This window comes from Zootermopsis nevadensis, unplaced genomic scaffold (assembly GCF_977971745.1).
Source record: "Zootermopsis nevadensis isolate Lab colony 2312 unplaced genomic scaffold, Znev_1.0 Znev_ptg000019l, whole genome shotgun sequence".
Classification (NCBI taxonomy): domain Eukaryota; kingdom Metazoa; phylum Arthropoda; class Insecta; order Blattodea; family Termopsidae; genus Zootermopsis; species Zootermopsis nevadensis.
The window spans coordinates 5231713-5253619 of NW_028259151.1; the positions used below are offsets into that span (position 1 = coordinate 5231713).

General features: G+C 38.5%; 2 protein-coding genes across 6 annotated transcripts in view; both read right to left on the bottom strand.

Annotated features, from left to right (window-relative positions):
* Positions 1–40: 40 nt before the first annotated feature.
* Positions 41–4352, bottom strand: LOC110836172 (uncharacterized). The gene is made up of 4 exons (XM_022077065.2): positions 4230–4352; positions 3655–3914; positions 2536–2839; positions 41–500 (listed from the first exon to the last, which is right to left on the bottom strand). Exons 2-4 carry the CDS (start codon positions 3911–3913, stop codon positions 326–328), a joined length of 738 nt encoding a protein of 245 aa, XP_021932757.1. The 5' UTR covers position 3914; positions 4230–4352; the 3' UTR covers positions 41–325.
* Positions 4353–7510: 3158 nt separating this feature from the next.
* The window catches only part of Hdc (histidine decarboxylase), a 34173-nt gene continuing 19776 nt past the window's right edge, over positions 7511–21907 (bottom strand). For all 5 annotated transcript variants that reach the window (XM_087351524.1, XM_022077020.2, XM_087351525.1 and 2 more), the window contains 8 exons: positions 20431–20593; positions 17848–17918; positions 16894–16913; positions 16000–16098; positions 14608–14944; positions 9989–10162; positions 9082–9252; positions 7511–8617 (listed from right to left, as the gene is read on the bottom strand). In XM_087351524.1, the coding sequence (XP_087207650.1) occupies positions 8400–8617; positions 9082–9252; positions 9989–10162; positions 14608–14944; positions 16000–16098; positions 16894–16913; positions 17848–17918; positions 20431–20593 (1253 nt within the window). In that variant the 3' untranslated portion in view covers positions 7511–8399. The remainder of the gene's footprint in view (positions 8618–9081; positions 9253–9988; positions 10163–14607; positions 14945–15999; positions 16099–16893; positions 16914–17847; positions 17919–20430; positions 20594–21907) is intronic.

A 21907-nucleotide genomic window follows, 5' to 3' on the forward strand; every position in this document is an offset into this window, starting at 1 on the left:
GTTGGTGATATTCAGGTTCTCATAGCAACAAGACTGAAGATGACTGTCTTCTAGATGTTTTACTGTGTAAAATAAATTATGTGTTAGAAAATGACAACATTTTTAGATCAGGATTACACAATTCTTGGACTTTGTCCATCATCTGTTTTCTTTAAAAACACTACGTTTCGGAAGCTATATCTGCTTCCGTCCTCAGGTTAAGAAAGGGGGAGAGGTTTTTCCTCGACCACAAGGGCGCCATGATGATGGAGGCAGTAAGCTTATCAGATTTAGCAGACAACACGGCGCAACGTCCCAATAGACAATTATCTTCATTCAATTCAATTTATTTTCTCCTTCTTTTAGTTTCAATCTGAACTTCGTCTTTCGATGTCTGCTGTTGGGGATCTGACTTCATAGTCCTCTGTGCTGAAAGCAGCATCTCTTTCTTGTGGGGTTTCTTCTGCATCAACTGGAATTTGTTTATGGCACTGGTAACAAATGTCGAGATGGAAGCAAGCCTGAAAACAGACATCAACTTTAAGTATCTACGGCAATCAAAGTTGTTTATAAAGAACAGAGATAAGTTCTTCAATAAATCACACATTTGGGGAATGCTTGCAATTTATCAGACCATAATTCTTCGTGTGCCTGTCTATATAAAAACTTAAAATATACAAAATTGTATGACTGGGGGTGAGAACTTTACCTTTTAAGTAAGATTTGAATTTTTCATGGCCTTAAGTCCGAAGATGGTTATATTATGGGTTGTTGCGCCGTGTAGCCAGATAGAAGTTTACCGACGTTTCAGACGTTCTTGCTGCTTCCATCATCAGGGCGACCATCGCTCTGATGATGGAGGCAGCAATGACCTCTGAAACGTCGGTAAACTTCTACCAGACTACACGGCGCAACAACGCAGAAGACAGCCATCTTCATATGAACTAACTACATGCCATTATTCATTGACAGCTCTTCTCTGTTGAGTTTTCTAAAAGTGGTTAACTATTAGGCAAAGTAAGAGGTTGCTTACGGCGGAAAATTTAGGGGGGGGGCAGATATCCTCACGTCGGCCCTGCATGTGTCGTTAGGTATGTAAAGTAAGGGACCCAAACTAAGGCTGGTGGAGTAGATACACACAAATCCCATCTGCTTCACTCTTAAAGTAACTAAATATTATATACACCAAGTCCCTGAAACTGAGTGACTCACGAGAGCACGTGACAGAAGATGCTCAGAAGGGTCTAAAACTCAGTCGTCATCTTCTGCTCAAAAGAGGCTGGACTCTATGAGCAGCTGTCAGTGTTACGTACACCATACAAAAATACGTGACATTTCAGTCGTCATAGTTGAGAATAATTTTTTGTACGGTCAGTTGTTTATGTGAAAAACAGAATAAGAATACATACGAAATTGAGAATGGGGAAAACTCTTTATGGTGTCATTCGAAAACAATCATTAACCAGATACGTCTGTTTTCTGTGGAAGTAGGCCGACTCCCTAAGACCACATTTGCGTCAAGAACAGTGGCTTATCTGGTATATGAAATAAAAAATATGTTAATATTAAGCAAGTATGAATCAATTTGGACTCCAATACTGGGACTGTCTTAGTCGTAGCTGATGACTGTGGTGGAGTGACAGCGATAACTAATGTTTTTCTGTATCTCTTAATGACTCTACATGATGAAAAAACAGACCAGATCCTTAACGAATGCTGATAGTATATTCCTGCAAAGCAAAGAGCCTTAAGATGATGATTACAACATATAATTTTTAATTCCTATCTGAGAAATACTTATCTCATCGCAGATTTTGCAAACGGTAATTCAATGTTATCTTCCATCCAGTATTTAACTCGATGATTTAAACATTCGAGATATCATCTACTTTAAGTGTCTTTTGCCCGTTATCAGTCACATGTTCTTTGGTATGGAGCATTTCCTAACAAAGGCTTGTACCTCATTTGACTCTCAGATCTATGGTCTGTGGAAGCATTAGACTGATCTGAGATCAAAGGTTTATGTTCTGTGAAGCAGTTGCCGAAGGGCTATTACTACTAGTGGAAGATTACACCATTAAGCACTGCACGCTCAGACTTGTTAACGAAAATCTGGTTATGAGTCTCAACAGGGGCTCGACACCAAGGCTGACCGACAGTTACAACGCGACTTGGCCTGCGTGTATACTGAAAGATGGAAATGACTGGTTACCGATAGGCGTCAGAAGAAAAATTAGGACGTAGAAGAGAATATTATTTAAATACTCAGGAATGCGATTTGTGGAGCTACAGAATTCAATGCAGGAAATAATAAAACCATCTTGTCATCTTTAAACATGGAACCCACTTTCTAATCACTGATTAGGTTTAATAGCAACCGAAATTAAATGTATGATTTTTTTACCAAAAGGGTCATAGATGAAAATTTAGAATATTCAGCAAGAGATTTCTCTCCTCTACGCAGAAGCAGAACTGGCTGCAGACACTGTGATGAAATCGACAACAGAAGAAGTCATGGCCCTCGCAAATAGGCAATTGCAAGTTCTCTTACAATACCTGTCTTCGTTGATAAATGTGCGAACGGTGTCCCTTGTGAAGCCGAAGCCAAGGAAGCTTAGCGTGCAGACAGGCGTGAAGACGCAGACGCCCACAGTGAGGGCGCCACCGAGTAGCACCAGGGACAGAGGAGCGAAGAGCCAGAGGCCGAGTTTGGCCAGCAGTTTCAGAGGCAAGATTAGCTTATGCAGGAGAGGCAACAGTAAAAATTGACGATATGGAAACACGCTGTGGGGTTCATGGCCACCGGAACCTCCTTGTCCTCCCAGTTCTCCTATCTGTTCTCCCAAATCGGTAAGGAAGTCTAGAAGAAAAATACAATATGGCAGTCAATTTATTCCTGGGCCAAACCACTTTAAGAAGAAATTAGTCCTATAATGATATAATTAATTATTTTCATTGAGTTCGTTGTTCAGTTATTTTATGACGTGGTACAGGCAACTCTCGGTTTACGAACATTCGCTATGACGAACGTCACAATTCATTCAAAATTTCTTAAAGTCGCCAATAGATAGAGTTCCGTATAAAACAAAATGCCAAACGTATAGTGAACATAATTGTAAGATTAAAATAAATAAACTTCTAAAAAATGTATATATTACAATAATTATCAGAAAATTATTATATGTTAATTAGTACGTGGTTTTAATACTAACGTACACGATACGTATCGTAAAAACCCAGGAATGCAAGATACACATAACGAAAAACGTCTTGGAACGGAACTCGTTCGTAAACCGAGAGTTGCCTGTATTAGTTATTGACATTGTGTAACCTTTGTTATTTATATCTACCTATCTTTCTGTTTATGTTATGCAGTGGGTTCCGGTTAATTGGGACACATCGGGACTAGAACACTTTGACCCAATTAAGCGGCTGCCCCAATGATGCGAAGTTCCACGTAAAGAGTTAAAAAGATTTGTCCCAAATAAACCGCTGTCCAGATTAACCGATGGCCCAATTAATCGGAATCTACCATATTGAAATACAAAACAGTTATCTGAAATTTCTCCAATTTCGACACTGCAAAGTCAAATCGACATTGAGATTTTTTCTGATTCGATCTAGAATATTCGAGCGTCGCACATGTCTCTTGGCAAATTAACTTCTGTGACTTACTCAAGAAACCGCCTTCTTCTTCAGAACCAGTTGTGTCCGCTAGTGGGGCAGGAATCAGGTATCCCTCGTATCCGGTCTGTACACCATAGCTCGGTGATTCCCTGTATGGGGCGGTGTATTGGTGCACGTATTTTCCGGCGGGGGAAGTCGTTATTGAGTTGGATACCATACCTGAGGCGGGATACGAGACAGGGACTTCGCCCAAAACGATTTCTAATATCGAGACAAGAAGTGCTGTCCACAATACGAATAGTGCCATGCTGAAATAGTGCATCAGACACTGATTGAGCCATCATATTTAATTAATTAACTTACTTACGATCTAATTGACTAAATAACTAACTTGCCTTTTATTGAACCTGAAGATTTGTTTTTGTATCCACGTAAGCATATCACTGATACGTATTTTGTCAAAGATTTGATCACACTCGCAAATTATTTATTTAGACTTAAGATCAATTTTAATTTCAATAGGCCTATTCTGTTTGGTGTAGGCCAAATTATCTCACTTCAAATAATAACGAATGAATTTTTTAAGTTTTGTGAAGATCACACTGTATAAATTTAATTTTTACCTTAATGTTAGTACTCCTGATGTTGAAAACCACAGAGTAGATCACTTCAGGGTTTCTGTCCAGACAGAGGATGCGCAGTTATAACACCAGTCAATGCTTCTACCTCTGTATATAACATTTGAGTAAACGGTACATTAACGGGGTTGCTGGCAAGAATAACAGAAGCCGCCCCAGATTCTCCCCATCTGAACTAGTCGACCAATACAAACATCCTGTTAATATTGTTAAAAATTCCTATACGAAGTAAGTCATAACTAGAACAAATGATTGTTTAAAGACTGGGAAAACGGAACAAAAGAGAGAATTTTTTCGCATGTTCTGGAATCTCAGCTGACATTTTAACTGACAAGAGGATTAAGAGGATATGAATTCGTGACGAAAGGTCCTTCGGAAGCAGGACTTGAGATTTTACGGCGTTGGAGGTTTTCTGGATTGTGCCATCTTGCTGTATGCCAGCATTTTAGAGGATTATAGTCCTAGATGGTCTTACATCGCCTTTAAAATCTGTATAGAGGGTTTTAAATAGTCAAAATCTGTACACGGCATATAACCCCAGCAAGACCACCATCAGTTAAAATATTGCCATGAAAACTTTAAAACCTACTACTGTAGGAGACCGCGTTCTCCAACTGCAACTTTCTTTACAGTACTATCACGTGGGATAATAAAATAGAAGGATTTAAGTCAATCTACAACATCCAAAATTACCAAATAAATAAAAACAATTATGATTTCCAATTAAGACAAAAGTAATATAATCGGGTTCGCAGAAAAAGGAAGCGGAATTGGCTTAAATCAATGTATTTTATGGTGGTGACTATTCCGGATAGAACACTGTTTCAAATATGTAACCTGGTAAGCTTCATTTTTCAAAAGTAAACCAACCAGTTGGACTTAATTTGTTTTAAAACACTTATCTCGTCTTTCATTATGGTATTTAAAATAAAGGTTAAATTAAATCTGTACGTTTGCATCTAGAAGTGATAAGATAAACCGATGACAGGTTTTCAGTAAAGGAGAGTGTGACTTAGATGTTCTTTCTGCAAGCTCTAAAACTAATAACTTAATTTATCAGTTTCTTATTGCAGATACTTCGAATATCTCAAAACGACCTTGCCGACATAATGTTCTAGGACCTCATTCTGACCTAGAATATTTACGTACACGCCCCATTGCCTACTAAGTTACTGTTGTCTCTTTTGTGTCTGATTTTATCAGTGTTACAGAAATATGCGTCGAGGTGACCTCTATTTCATTTTCAGCACACGCGTCACCGCCCAACAGGAAGTAATCCACAATTTTACACATTAACAAATCAAAATGATACTCATGAGGAAGTTAGGAGGAGATTAAATTCTGGAAATGCTTGCTACTTCTCAGTTCAAAATATTTTGTCTTCCCATCTGATTTGTAGGAACCTGAAAATTAAAGTATACAAAACAATAATCTTGCCTGTTGTTTTGTATGGGTGCGAAACATGGTCTCTCACTCAGAGGGAGGAACACACATTGCAGGTGTCTGAGAATAGGGTGTTGAGGAGAATTTGGACTAGGAGAGAAGACGATAGGGCGTGGAGAAAACTGCATAATGATGAGCTTAAAATTGTGTAATCCTCCCCTAATATTGTCAGGGTGATTAAGTCGAGAATAATGAGATGGGCGGGTCATATAGCGCGCATGAATGGGACAAGACGTGTGCACCGGGTATTGGTTGGGAAGCCTGAGGGGGAGAGACCGCTGGGGAGACCTAGACGTAGATGGGAGGATAATCTCAGGCAGGATCTATGGGAGATAGGAGTTGAAGGGGACTGGATTTTGCTCGCCCAGGACAGGGTCCGATGGAGGGCTTTGGTTAATTCGGTGATGAGCCTTCGTGTTCCGTAAGCTATCTAGTTAGTTAGTTAGTAAATTTATCCTAATTATCTCCAAGTTTAGAAATATAGGATCAATCATAGGCTTGTTCACGAAATATACTTTTGATACTTGATACTTGGACGACCCGTTCTTCAAGTTCCTGAGCACTGCGATTCCCAACTTTTTCGTTGGCTTGACCTATAGACATTCGGTAGGACTCCTTGGACAAGGGATCGGCCCGTCGCAAGGCCTCTACCTGTACACAGGACAGTACAACACAATAAGACGCTGACAAACATCCATGCCTTGAGTGGGATTCGAACCCACGGTCCCAGTGACCAAACGACACAAGGCCCTCATCTCAGATCACGAAATATCTGACGTTTAATATGAAAAATATTTTTGAAGGAATTGCGTTACCAGAATGTATAGAGGAATTTCAAAAAAAAAAAAAAATATATATATATATGCATGGATATTCTACTAAGTCTTTAATCTTATCAGACTATGCCGTTATTCTGCTTGTCATCCAATTGCAGTCATTTCACATAAACTTTATCAGTTGGTCTCACATCTTACACCACCATATCGTATTTTGAAGATGGCTGTATTCTGGATTGTTGCGCCGTGTATTCTGGTAGTAGTTTAATAAACTTCTTCTATGGCTCTCCGGTCCGTATTCGGTCCGTGGCCTCCTCAATTCTCCTCTTCCATTCTGTCCTCTGTTAGGTCCGTCTGTCCGAGGCTTTGATCGAGGTTTCGAAACATCTTCCTTTTTATAGTGCAACTCCCAACCTGGAGGATCAGGGTACCTGTCTTAATCTGACCTCTCCCTCTCGACCAATCTGGCTGGGGAGGCCCTACCAGTAGCTCTTTGGGTCACTGAGGTACTCAAGCCCCACCACCACGACAAGGTGCAGGTACCTTTAAATTAAAATAAATCTAATGTAATAAACTACTTATTTTAAATTATTTTAAACGAAAATAAATTACTGACATAAGAATCTGGTGTTTCAGTTGAGAATCTTTACAATTATGTGGTGTGCAAAGAAGAATTATGATGTGGTGTTTGGTTTATATACCTGAAACATGTAGTCATTCGAAGTGATAGTGAGATAGTATAATTGAACATGGAAACCCTGTTGTGTAAAGACAGACAAAAATATTTTATAGTTGTATCTTATTTCACTTGGACAGGAGTGGCTATGGTGCAGAAAATTAGGTAAATGCCACCACCTCGTCGTGCAAAGAAGTGAAAGAGGTTTTGTCTCCTGTGGCGTTATTTAAACTTTACGGGAGTTACTGACGTTTCGGAGATAAAATACGTCATAATCAGGATGACCACCTTCCACACACGATGGCATTGTGTAACGATAGTTTGTAAAATTTATACATTTCTATGTGCAAATAAATTATTGGATATGGCGATAATTCATTTATTTATTATGATACATTGTATAATCACATTGTGGTGATACATTAATTGGTAATTAAATACAATATAAGTGGTCTAAAATGTCGGGTAGCCACAATTTTAAAGTATGGAAACAAGAAGTGTGTATACTTGGTAATGGTTAGAGATGTGAGTTGGGATATGTAGGTTTTGAGGTTTTCACAGAGGTCAGTCTGAAGATTTCTGTCTTCTGGGTTATTACGCTGTGTAGTCTGGTAAATTTCCACCAAAGTTTCAGAGGTCATACTGCCTCCTTCATCAGGGCGATTATCGCCCTGATGAAGGAGGCAGTATGACCTCTGAAACGTTGGTTAACATCAACTAGACTACATAGCGCAACAACCCAGAAGACAGAAATCTTCAGAGTTGGAATAGTAGGAATTTCTTATTAAGGTTCAGCGGGATTGGGGTTAGGAAGTGGTTGACTGTCTCTCACGATGTGCAGAATTACATATAACGGATTTTACAATTTTTTTCTCGGAAATCTTTTGGTCGGATAGATTACTGACGGAATCCCAAAAACAAAACCCCACAGATTTTAAGTGACACATAACAAGAATTTTTACTGCATACGAAACCTAATACAATGGTAATTAAGTTCTGAGATAATATTTCTTAAACATGTGTTCCCGATTTTTGGTAATGTCAGTAAGAGTCTGGGTAGGTTCCAGAGCAGGTCTGGATATTATGGCGAATAGAAAGATCCCAGCCTTTCCTATCGTCCAGCCTGTAATCTAGTTATTTTTCTAAGTAATTTATCCCAGTTCTTTAATAATAATGAGAACAAATGTAAATCGACAGAGAGTATTTTTTGAAGACAGAAAGGGACACTTTTTATTGTAACAGGCATATTTATAATTTGAATTACTGGGGCGTTGCAATTACATGACCACATTTTCGACAGAATCTTGCAGACCCGATGCGCTGTTGAGACACACTTAATATTGAAGCTTTATGACTACTGAATTCATTCCTAGTGTTGACATCGTTTTCAGTGGCATCCCTCTGTTCGTCCACAGAAAGTGATCGAACCCGTGGTATTGGAGTCGATTCGGGCGTCGCTTCGCTTTCAGACTGCATATCTGAAACGTGAATATTAATTTACGTTTCGAGTCTGACACTCTAATTTTTCTATTGCTGCGAAGAACTAACAAAATTTTGGGAAGTAAACCCCTCGAGTCGGGGGAACAGGAAGAATGGGACAGAGCCCCCAACACCGAGGCCATTTTGGGGCAGAGCGCCAAGAAACGGGACACGTCTCATAAGGCTGGAGCCTGAACAATCTAGAAGTATTTAAATTTGGATTTCAGTTGAAACTTGCCACAACATTTTACAATTTTCACAAGCTATCAAAAAATAAACGATTATGATGTCACATATCTCAGAAATGTTAACAGTTACGTGTATAATACTGGGTACACGTTAACACCTAAAGGAGAACTCTGAAGAGTATTAGCACTGAAGACACAGCTTCAGGCAGTTCTCAGATAATTGAGTGAAACAAGATGCAATTTCTTGATAATGCAAGAAATGGGCATTTTCTGACCTGAATCGGCCCCGTCAACGGAGTCCTCCTCCATCAGCGGTAGCGCGGAGGTGGGCTCGGACCTGGGTCTCACCCCACCGTGCGATATGATGCCCTGTACGAGGTCCATTCGCGAGTCCAGCGAGAACTGCTTTCCCGTCATCAGAATGCCTTTGATCCTGCGTCGCATTGCTGAAATTGCGTAATGTTCTCTTATTTTTCTAATGCCTTAACCATTTAAAGCACGATGATAACTATATGTACCACCTACTTCAATATTCAACAATTCTGCATTTTTCTTTGATAAGGTCTTCGTATGATTCTGAGAATAAACAAAGATTGTTTTCCTAAACGGCATTTACAACTTTATATTTTTAATGCAGAAGCTATGAGTTTTATTTGAAGAAGGAAATAAGCTTTTAAAAATTATTTAGTAGATGAACTTCAAAGTTTCGATTTGTGTTTGGTACAAAAGTACCGTTTTCCTGTCATACACGTGATATGACGAGTGAATGGAAGTAGGGTTAGGCAGGGCTGTTTGGCTCTTTCAGGTTTAAATATAAACACAAATACGTTTGTTCATTTGACGTTGTTCTTGTTGCCGAAACTACATCTTGAATATCATGTACAAAATAAAAAAAATTAAAACAATTTTTTATACTGAATGTAGAATTTAATATAGCTGTTTTAAGATACATGGCATCTTGTAGTCTGGTAGATATTTATGGACGTTTCAGAGGAACTTACAGCTTAAATCGTTAGGTTGATATGACCAGACTGCATTCCATAAGATATCTATCTTCATACTTATTACAACAATAATATGAAATCTGACCTGAATATTTAAACTCAACATTATGACATATAAAACCTAGTAACTACATCAGATTAGTATTTATCTTTTCGCCTCTAAGATATTTTACGTTACCTGGACTGTCCTTAGCTTCTAGGCGAAATCGAGTAAACATTCGAGAAAACTCTTCCAGGACGTTGTCTCCGTTGTCAAAGATGGCGGCAAAACTTCCGTTAACAATTTTTGGTGACATTGGTGAATTGGCTAGCAGAAGACTCGATCCGAAGCTGGCATTCAGCTCTCGAGTTTCTGCATGAAATAAACTGCGTATCAACTTCTCAGGCGTGTGACTCAAGACAAGTTTTCATTTACTGTCAAAAGTATCAATACGCCTACAATAAAACTATTGTTTGTTTTACAACCAAAAGGTACTGTGTTTTACATATGCGATCAATCTTAAAAAAGTAACAGAAGCTATCAAGATATTTCTGTTCTACACGTCGTATCCTGGCATTGCATGACTTAATTATCTGCATTTTTGGAAAGCTCATTAAGTAAAGTAGCCAAACACAACCAGTTTATAGGGCGCTGTGAAACACCAGTTAACAAAAGATATTATCATTGTATAGATCTAAAATGAACTATACATGTTAATCCATGATAATCATTAATTAAATTAATTAAATCCATGGCGTAACAGCCCTCTGAGAGCCAAAGCCGACTAGCTTGACTGCTGGCCTCACGTGCACATGCCTAAGCAGAGGTGAACGATCATCCAACCAGATATAGGGCGACGTGTGGTCAGCACGACGAACCCCCAGCCATTGCTAGCTTTCCTGACGGGATTACGCTACTTATCGTAGCTCCCCAATTTCCTCACGATGCTGGGTTGGCACCGGTCCCATACACTGGTCGAAAATCTCATGAGAGGATTTCTTCTCCCCCGAGACTCGAACCAGCGCGCATTCCGTATCGCCGGTCCGAAGCATGATGCCTCAGACCGCGCGGCTACGGCGCGGGACCCATGATAATCATAACTAACTAACTAACTAGATGGCTTACCGAACCCGAAGGTTCATCACCGAATTAACCAAAGCCCTCCACCGGACCCTGTCCTGGGCCAACAAAATCCAGTTTCCTTCAACTCCTATCTCCCATAGATCCCGCCTGAGATTATCCTCCCATCTACGTCTAGGTCTCCCCAGCGGTCTCTTCCCTTCAGGTTTCCCAACCAGTACCCGGTGCACACCTCTTGTCCCATCCATGCGCGCTACATGTCCCGCCCATCTCACTCTTCTCGACTTAATCACCCTCACAATACTGGGGGAGCAGTACAGATTTTTAAGCTCGTCATTGTGCAGTTTTCTCCACGCCCCATCGTCTTCCCTCTTAGGCCCAAATATCCTCCTCAACACCCGATTCTCAAACACCTGCAATCTGTGTTCCTCCCTCTGAGTGAGAGACCATGTTTCGCACCCATACAAAACAACAGGCAAGATTATTGTTTTGTATACTTTAATTTTCAGGTTCTTAGAAATCAGACGGGAAGACAAAATATTTTGGACTGAGAAGTAGCAAGCATTTCCGGAATTTAGTCTCCTCCTAACTTCCTCACAAGTATCATTTTGATTTGTTATTGTTGTTCCCAAATATTTGAACTTTGTAACCCTTTCAAAGGATTTATTAGCTACCCTAAGATAATTTTGCCCGCCTGTCTTCTGATGACGAGATACTAACATGTACTTAGTTTTTTCTGAATTTACTTCCAGCCCCACTTGTCTACCAGCCTCTAGTAAAACTTCTGCGTTCCTCTTTATTGTATTTATATCGTCCCCCAATAAATTAACATCATCAGCATATGCCAATAGCTGATGTGTCCCGTTCAATTGCAAACCCTCCTGCCTACCTTGGACCTTCCTGATGGCGTATTCTAGCGCAAAGTTAAAGAGCAAGGGAGACAAAGCATCTCCTTGTTTTAGACCGTTCTTGATGAGGAATGTCTCAGATACATATTTACCTACTCGAATTTTGCTGCAGGTTTCATTTAAGCACATTTTTATTAGACCCACTAGCTTCTTTGGTATACCAAATTCAATAAGAATATTATATAGCACTTCTCTCTTCACAGAGTCATAGGCTTTTTTGAAATCTATAAATAACTGATGTACAGTCCCACCGAACTCCCATTTTTTCTCTAGTATCTGACGAATGCAAAAGATCTGATCAATCGTTGATCTGTTTCGTCTGAACCCACACTGATGATCCCCAATAGTTTCATTCGCATATGGGGTTAATCTTGCCAAAAGAATGTTGGATAGAATTTTGTATGAGGTTGATAGCAGCGATATTCCTCGGTAATTACCACACTCAGTCTTGTCCCCCTTCTTATAAATAGGAATAATTATGGATTCCTTCCATTGATGTGGCATCTCTTCCTTATCCCAAATTAACTGAATAAGCTTATGGATCCTCATATGCAACCCTTTGCCACCTGCTTTAATTAATTCGGCCGGAATCTGATCAATTCCTGGAGATTTATAACTTTTCAACTTCCCAATGGCTAGTTCCACTTCATCTAAGCTAGGTTCTGGCACCAACAGTTCAGCTGTATGCATTTTAATCTGTCTAATATCACCAGTATTATGAACATTTAAGAGCTCGCTAAAGAAATTTTTCCACCTATTCACAATTTTTATTGGATCTGCAAGCAAATTGCCACTATCATCCTTTACCAAATTAGTCTGGGGTTGATATCCTTTCTTAAAGTTATTAATGCCTCTGTACAGGTCTCTGATGTTTTTTTCCTTATTATTTGTCTCAAGTTCAGCAATTTTGCCCTTCAGGTATTCCCTTTTCTTAGTCCTAAAGGTTCTACTAGCCTCACGTCTCACGTTACATAGATTATCCGCATTTGTTTTGTTTGGGTTCTGCAACCATTGAAATTTTGTTTGCTTCCTTCGATCTATTAATTTTGAACATTCTTCATCAAACCACGGTTTATTTTGCTTTCTCCTGTAGTATCCTAGTTTCTCTTTTGCTGAAATTTTGATGCAGTTTCTGACATTTTCCCACTCCCTGTTGATGTCCACACTTTCATTATCCTCATTTGTCTCTAAAATTTGAAACCTATTCGAAATTTCAACTTGATATTGTTCCTTTGCCTCTCCCTCACTTAATTTTTTCAAATCAAATCTTTCTGTGTCAAAATTTTGTTTAGTTCGTCTACTTACTGAAAGCCGCTCCCTCACTTTTGCTACCACCAGATAATGATCAGTGTCGCAATCTGCTCCTCTGAATGATCTCACATCAATTACATTTGTCTGCCTTCTCTTATCTACTAAAACATGATCTATTTGATTGTGTGTTCTGCCATCTGGAGAAGTCCAAGTGTATTTATGAACATCACGGTGTGGAAATTTTGTACTTTTTACAATTAAATCTTTTGACGTAGCGAAGGTCACTGCTCTGACGCCATTATCATTACTAAGTGCATGGAGACTCTCGCTGCCTATTGTGGGTTTGAAGACATCCTCCCTCCCAATTTTTGCATTGAAATCTCCTAGCAGAATTTTCATGTGATACTTGCCAAATGTATCAAATACTGATTCCAATTCTTCATAAAAGCTATCCTTGATATCATCGCTTTTGTCTTCAGTTGGGGCATGAACATTAAGGACAATGATGTCGCACCAACGTCCTTCCAAAATTACGTAAGACAACCTGTCACTAACAAATTCTACTCTCTTAACTGCTGCCCTAATTCTGCTATGAACAAAAAAACCCGTCCCTAGCTGATGATTGTCATTCCCCTTTCCATAGAAAAATGTAAAATTGTCCACTGGGATTGTGCCCTCCCCCTCCCATCGCACTTCCTGCACTGCCACTAAGTCTAACTTATAATTCCCTAATTCCCTACACACTGATTTCAGTGCCCCAGCCCTATAGAGGCTCCTAATGTTCCAGGTACCAAATCTCATGTCCTTTTTCAATTGCCGTGGTCGTGCCAAAGAGTCCGTCCTGATCCGAGGCTTGGTTGATTTTTTCGTAACACATATTTTTTTTAAAGGTGAAAGGTTGTTAGCCCTACACCCAACCCCCAACCTGGAGGACCAGGGTATCACTCTTAGTCTAGCGCATCTCCTTAGACCTGTCCGGCTTGGGTGACCCTACCATGAGCCGAAGCTCAGGCCGGCATAGCCCTAAGGGTCATTTGAGCACGCAAGCCTCCTCACCCGGCAGATTGCCTTCGACAAGGTGGTGATACCTTCGAGAAGGCATGATAATCATATCTTGTTTAATTAAAAATTGCCCGAAAATACTATTTTGTCCCCATATATTTTTCACAGTGGATGAACTGTAATAACCCTGTCTTAAATGAAACAAAACGTTATGCATTTATAAGCAAACTTATAATAGATATATACGATAAATTTTTGTAATCGTTTGGACGAACATCCACAGAAAACTTTAAAAACTTGAAAAGTGCTTCATCTAGTTTCTGAGATGTCTTTATATAATTTACCGAGTTATGTTAATTAAACGACAATATCAGTGATAGATTACGATAGTCACAATGCACCAGTACATACGGAAGCCCCGTTTCAGCAAAAGTGAATTAAAACACCGTCATTTAATTGGCCACGTATGGACGTCGAACCGCAATAATTCTGTAGGGTATATCAACAAACATTCTAGATTAACTATGGACTGTTCAATTTTCAGATATTCTTCTTCAAGATGTAAGATGTCTGTACCTGCCAACGGCACCCTGGCACGTGCAGCAACGATCGGTTTCTTCTCTTCTCCTAGTATTTCGGCTGCCACCGCTCGGATCTCAGCCCAATCGCGAGTGATGTCGTCGCCTGTGGTGCGCTGCGAGGTGACGGTGAAGCGGATGACGTAGCGACCCTTTAACGCAGCAGGAACGCAGTGCAGGTTGCCGCGCGCATTTAGACGTTTCAGGAGCCGTTCCGTCAGATGGTTCTCCCCACGAAGCCGGAATACCACCATGCCGAGATGCCGCGGCGCAGGGATTTCGAACCTCTGGTCTGCCAACACCAGTGCTTCGAACTTCTGAGCTAACCGAACACCCTGTTTTACAAGAAACATATCTGTGGTCTGAGGTTCTCGCTGTGGCGAGTATGAAGATGGATCTCTTGTGCCTTGTATCATCGTGTAGTCTGGCCGAAGTAAAGTTACCAGACTACACGACTGTACAACCAAAAAGGCAGCCATCTTCAGTATCTGAATAATTTGAAGGCTCATAGCGCCATGTTTTTTTTTTGAGGGGGGGGGGGGGTCACTCCTAGGACTGAAGGGTGATGAAGCATATCAAGACGATACTGCAAATAATAGATACAAATTACAGAATTATAAAATAAAGTTTATTAAGGCTTCTTTCTCACGTACATAAGCACCATGTGGGCGTGCAGAACAAAGTGGCTTTTATCTACTTTTTCATAACACAAACACGATTGTGCAATACAGAATTAAATGGATTAAGTGTGATTTTTCAAATATTCACACCTTCAAAGTAGACTAAGCTATATTTATCAAGGTCTATCCATGTATTTGGTTGTTTTACCATCTCACTGGTTAGAGGCATTCAAAAGTGGAAAATTAGGTGAATTCCAGTGGCTCACATTTTCAGTTAAATGTACTTAAAAGGCCTAATTCCTGTCCATTGGTCAGTCCAGTGGACGCTAACCCAGCTTTTCCGGTGTGGGGAGAGGCTCTTGCTTCCCAGAAGGCCCCCAAGCCAACAAATTCGACTCGTTGGACAAGCAAGTTAATAGAAATTTTGACGAGAAGCGGCTACAAACGTCCAACCAGGCAGCCACATCCACATGTGGCATGAGGGCAAGAGTGGCTCAGGGTGGACTCGTCTCACCTTTGATGTTCAGTCTGTATGTCAACGACACCCTCCCGCCATGTCGAGCTAGGGCATGACTGTCGTTGCCACATCCCGTATTCCATCGCTTCTCGTCGGATACCTGGAGGTCTATGTCGGTAGACTAGAGCTGTGGCTACGTTTGCAGAAGCTTTGGTTTTTAAAAGATAACTCTAGTTTGATTTTCCTTAAATTATTCTTTCAGCAAACTGAGTCAACGCATGCATTGTTCTGAGCTCAACTGCTGTATGCCTACCTCTCGAATATGTTTCTGTAGTCCTTTGATGCCATAATTCCTGATGACGAACCACAGTTTGAGAGCTCTAAACCGCTTGCTGAGTGGTATCTGCCAATGCTGTGTTGAAATAAAACAATATTAATGAGATTTAAAACTAGCTTTATGTCGTTTATGTCACATTATTAGCGTTGACAAGTTTATGAACATTAAGAAATTTTGTTCGGTAACTAGGAATAACAGACAACTATGCAACATGTTTTAACCATGGGATATTTTACACAATTACTAAAAATACTTTTGTTGGTATTGATTTATGAACAATAAGTTATTAACTAAAATTTTAAATTCACTTTATATTTAGCGATTGAGCGTTGTTTCTAATTGGTAAATATTTGAGATCACTTTCATCTTCTTTAACTTATAGTCATTTGTTTCTAACAAGTAAGCAACATTTATCTGAGAAATTAATGTTGTAATTGACTTAAATCTGGGTTTACATCTGCGGCGTGGCTTCCAAGAGGCTGTATGTTTAACAAATGGAAATACTGGGTTTATGTATCTAACAATAATGACAATATTTCAGTTAATATGGATTGAAATATTAATTGCTAATAGAAATAAGGCACCTGTGGCCACTTTACTACAACCACTGATACTGGGCCACTTAATTTAAATACAAATAACGATTTAATGTAAATGACAGCGATTCTCGTGTAGACTGAAATTTTACCTTCAGAGTCTGTGTTGTTAAAAATAAAATGTAAGCTTCATTTTCAAGCTTTATGTATAACTAATAAATGCTTTTTCGTACTTAATTATAAAGATCAGAGAATATATACACACATAGAAATAATCATGCAACACAGGCCAGAGAACACTTATATATTCACTAAACTTAAATGTTATGCTTACCATGTAGTCAATTGCAAGACCTAGAACAAGAGATAAGGACACCCAGATTTTAATAATTCAGTTTGTTCAAAGGAAGTCACAAAATATTTGCCTATTGCGCGGAGATTATTTGCGTTTTAATTCAAGAAATCTGACTTCTTCTTTATAAGTAAGGACACGCGTTTATTGCAGAATTTTCACATGGATGCAGGGAAAACCAATCGTGTAATTTCAGCCATCATAGGGCACGCAAGATTACAAATATCAAACATCAAGGTATTATGTTGGCCTCATATTTTACGAAACCAAAGAAATACATCATATAACTACAATAGTTTGGGAGTTATGGTCTTTGTATCAGCTTTTACTCTTAAATCCAAAATCAAACAACGCGGGGAGACATTTAAGAAAATGAAACATTTACCAAATACATACAAAAGGCTGTATTATCAGATACAAATTTTAAAAGGGTACATTTTTATTAGAGTGATAAAATAGAAATTTTTAAGATTGTAGGTAAAAACAATTACCCCTAATTGTCGATAATAAATGAAAAGTATTTCAAAACAATTGATAAAATCACTCGAAATAAACAACCAATATGCATATAGTTAAACTTTACTCTAATTTTTTAATGCACCAAAGAATGTTCTTACACATTATGTCTGTAACTGCATGCTAAATTGTGTACTGTTGTCAGCTAATTCCATATAACGACGGTGTACACAGAGCATGACAAAGGGTATGTGGAATTTGTCTTTCTATGTGGCCATTAAAATGCCAAAATATTTGTATCCTTTTCTCTTTTAAACTTTAAGAAATTGTTTACTTCATTGATATCTACCTGTAAAATAAGAATCACAAAAACCGATGATTTTGTGGTTGACAATTAGGTTTTCTTTGATTGGATATGGAAAGACTCGAAGTTATTTAAAATAAAATTATAATCTCTTTGAAAGAAATACAAAGTTATACCTGAATTTTCGTGTTGAAGGTACAACGGTTCCACGTTGAACGTCCGGTGCAGTGCCTCGCTGTTTCGTACCCTTAGAAAGAAAGAAAAGAGTGTAAGCTGTCTGTACGAGAGAATACAATTTTGGAAAAGGTTTATGTTGATTTCAGTCTCTTTTACAGAACCATTAAACTACTAACAGCTACCACAGTTCTAACAAATTCGTGATTACTGAAAACTTAAATTAAAATCAAGTTATTTCAGTGATTAATCATGTCTCCACTAAAACTGAGGAATAGAATGAATTCTTAAAATCGACACCAGAGATGATTGATCAGTTTTACGCTCCGGTTGTATTTATTCCCGGTGAACACACTTCGCGATACTCATTTTGTTGAGAGCTGGGATAGACCTGGATTGGTTTTTGCGTTGTGAAAAGACACAAGAGTCCATGCACTTTACATTACTCGAACCCGGGTCGTCCATCTCGTAGCCAGTCACTCAACTTTTATGTCAAATTTATAAACCATACAGAAACTGCGAGAAATCGGTTCATCTGGTTATAGAGCTAGTTTTCTTGAACGTGGTTGTCTAAAATATCCTGGCAGCAAATTAATATTGTTACGAACTACTGCATTGTCAGTACAAAAATATCTTAAGCAAACGGTTATCCAATTTGAGACCTTTCTATCACACCTCGACTACTTTTTTAATTTAATTATTTCACTTAATTATTCGCTTTATTTTATAGTAAGTTGTTTATTAATATAGTATTTAACATCGCTGCAACAGCTAAGGAAATTATCATCGATAATGTAATTCACTGTAAATAGAATATTAAGTATGAGATTAGTACAATATTAACTGGAAACCTTCTCAAAAAAATATATGAATTCAAAAATATAAGATATAGACCCTGTTATTTAGTCATAAAAATAAGGGGCTCCTACCTATTTTAAAGAAATTCTATATCCCTTATTTTTGCTTTAAATTGCCGACGTCCGGTCAAACATTTTATTTGCAAACGGAAACGACAAATTGACTCGTACCTTATACTTCCACTGTGAACTCTGACCTAAGTGGGTGGGGGGGGGGTGTCTAAGAGGATCCCTCTGTCCGTATCTGTGACCGACACACTGCGTTGGTTTCTCGCTAAGCCGCTTTGTTGAATCTGTGTTAATTTACTGTACACGTTGAGCTGCAAAGTTCAAAATTGACTTTCCGGTACATCTGACAAAATGCGTGCTAGCTCAGTGATACAGCGTGAGTAGTGCAAGAGCAAACACACTATATCAGAAATACTAGAAATTTCCACAACGTAACAAATTAGTCTCCAATGTTTCTTGGTTTGTTTAACGACGCTTCAACTGCGTCGAATAATGACATTTTCAAACTAGGGAAGACGTTAAAGGAGGCAATCGTGGCTTATTTTATAATATATCAAGGGCGTATGCTTAGAGACTGAGGTAGACAAACAAAACTTCAGTCAAGGTAACTGGACTCTTGAGTCCAGATTCGAACCAGAGGCCTTCATAATACGAAGTAGTAACTATTGGTTTGCTACGATAGGTAAATCCAAATTGGACACGACTTGTACCAATGGAATATATTCTAAATAGCCGCCATTTCTGTTTAATATCCTCTTCTTTTCCTTCTTACATTTTCTGAGTTGGTACAAGTTTCGTATTCTTTCCCCCAGATTCACGTTCTTAAAAATCTTACTCTCTTTTATGCTAAGCAACTATTTCAACGATATCCATAATAGCATAGTCGATAAAATGGCTGACTGCTTTATCAACAGTCTGAGGGGATTGATATTCAGGAAGGATGCTGTAGATTTCAAGTTCAACTACGAATAAATATCGCAAAAATTCCCTTAATATTTTCCCCATGTCTGTTTGTCTCTTCGCATACAATTCGAGTACGGCTAAAGTGATTTCTATATAATCTGGTGTTAGGAATTTATGTTAGATTTGTGAGCAAAATCCAGTTTTGGTTAAAAGTTTACGAAACAACGGGTGTTTTATATGAATACTTACAATCGTGACGCAAAATCAGAGAGACCGTAACAATAAATAGATATTTTGGCCAACAAGTCTTTTGTTATTAAAACCTTAAGATATTTAATTGAATTTGTATTACTATGAAACACAATAAGAACTCCGTTTCTGTTGAGACCCGAACTTCGCTCATCCATGTGAGATTTAGGGTTCTCACAGCGGTGAAGATGATGATGATGATGATGTTCTGGGTTGTGACGCCGTCTGGGATAGAAGGTACCAACATTTCGGTGAAACATTCTCCATTTTCAACCCTGAAGAACAGCATTTTTCGCTCGCACAGACCGTAGCAACGAAATTACGTAAATTTTTCATTAATATTTCAAAGACGTTTTAGTGAATTTTTTAGTTTGGGTATTTTTTTACTAAGAAATTTTTAGTATACTCTAGTATTTATATTCTATTTTTATCGAAACCTTGAAAATGAGAGTAGTAAAATGAAATACGGTACAGCTGAGAAAACCTGGTCCGTGTTAATGTTAAAACACTTATTACCCTCAACTTAGAATTCCAATTGTTCAGATTAATTATGTAATAAACAAGTACCACATTGCAGTGCAATCAAAATGCACCATCATCCACTTTGACGGGTTGAAGGCGATGGAGTCCACGTAATGTATGCCGTTCAACCAATGTCTGAACTCGGGACAGATGAAGGCAGTGCCTGCGTACGCAGCGTCCACATGGAGCCACATCTTTTCTGATTTACCTGGAAGAAAGTAAAATTAATTACGTAATCACAGACTTACGTTTAAGTTACGTGCATTATTAGGGCCTGTAGTAATTTCTTTCGAACCGCCAGGATTACGAGACATCTCGGTAGGTTAAACCAAGAATATCAAGACGATGTTGGAATATGGGCGTTTCAGCAACCCCATCTGCTTTAACCTTCATGAGAACCTATTCGTTCTCTAGACTTACACAAAATGAGGTATGTATAAAATACAAGTATAGAAAATAATGAGATGATAAAGTTGCGTCATATTGTGATAAATATATATTTGTTTAAATCTTGTCAGTCTAATCACAATAAAATTCAAAATACAATAAAATCTGGAAGAAAACATCATTTGAAATCTGATAAACATCTGACTAAAAGTTGCATTTAAGAAATTATATTTAAGTTTATATAATTTTATACACCTGAAGATGGTTCTTTTAGAACTGAAACATGTCGTGTAAAAAGTGATGATCTAATGTAAATGGAAAATTTCGATAGAGAACATCATTTAATATATTTTAAATATTTAAATGTTAATTATAGTTAATATTTTAATATTAATAGGAATTTTATTGTGATTAGACTGACAAGATTTAAACAAATATAGAAAATAATATTAAAGATCAAACCACAATAGTAATCTGGAAGCTGTAAAACTAGTTTCAGATGTATTGCCCTCAGCAAGTTTGGATTTGTTGGTACGAAATCCGACTTATTTCTCTTCGTAGGCACCGCAAACTAAAAACGCGGATTCATAAATACTATGGGTGCTTCAAATCCGTAGTATAAAAAAATGCAGTCTGAAAGAGATTGTTATATACCCAGAGATTTCCTGTCCTCACCAACACGAAGGTCACCCACTTTCGACTACAAGTTTTTTCTCTGTCTTTTAGTGACCAATCTGACGGCCAATTTTTAGTCATGCGGACGATATATAATGTACGAACATACCATAAAATTTCTGTATCAGGTGGGCTCCTAGAATCGGCGAGATTTGCCGAGCAGTCGCATGTAAAAATAAGCGGCCTTCTTCCAGCTTAAGGATTGAACAACAGCTAACATTGAAGAACAGTAGGTCTTTGTTACAAAATTTTAACTTTGATATGGCTGACTTTTCTGATCGCAGTGATGAATCTTTAGGTTTCATGAAAGTCGGACAGGTATTTGACTATTGATTATTAACTTCTACTGCTCTGCTTAACAAATCCTATCCTGTACGTCGTACTGAAATGCATATTTTATGGCTGTGTAAGCTCGGGTAGGTACGATTACGTCACCGAGACTTATACTTCCAGCCGGTCG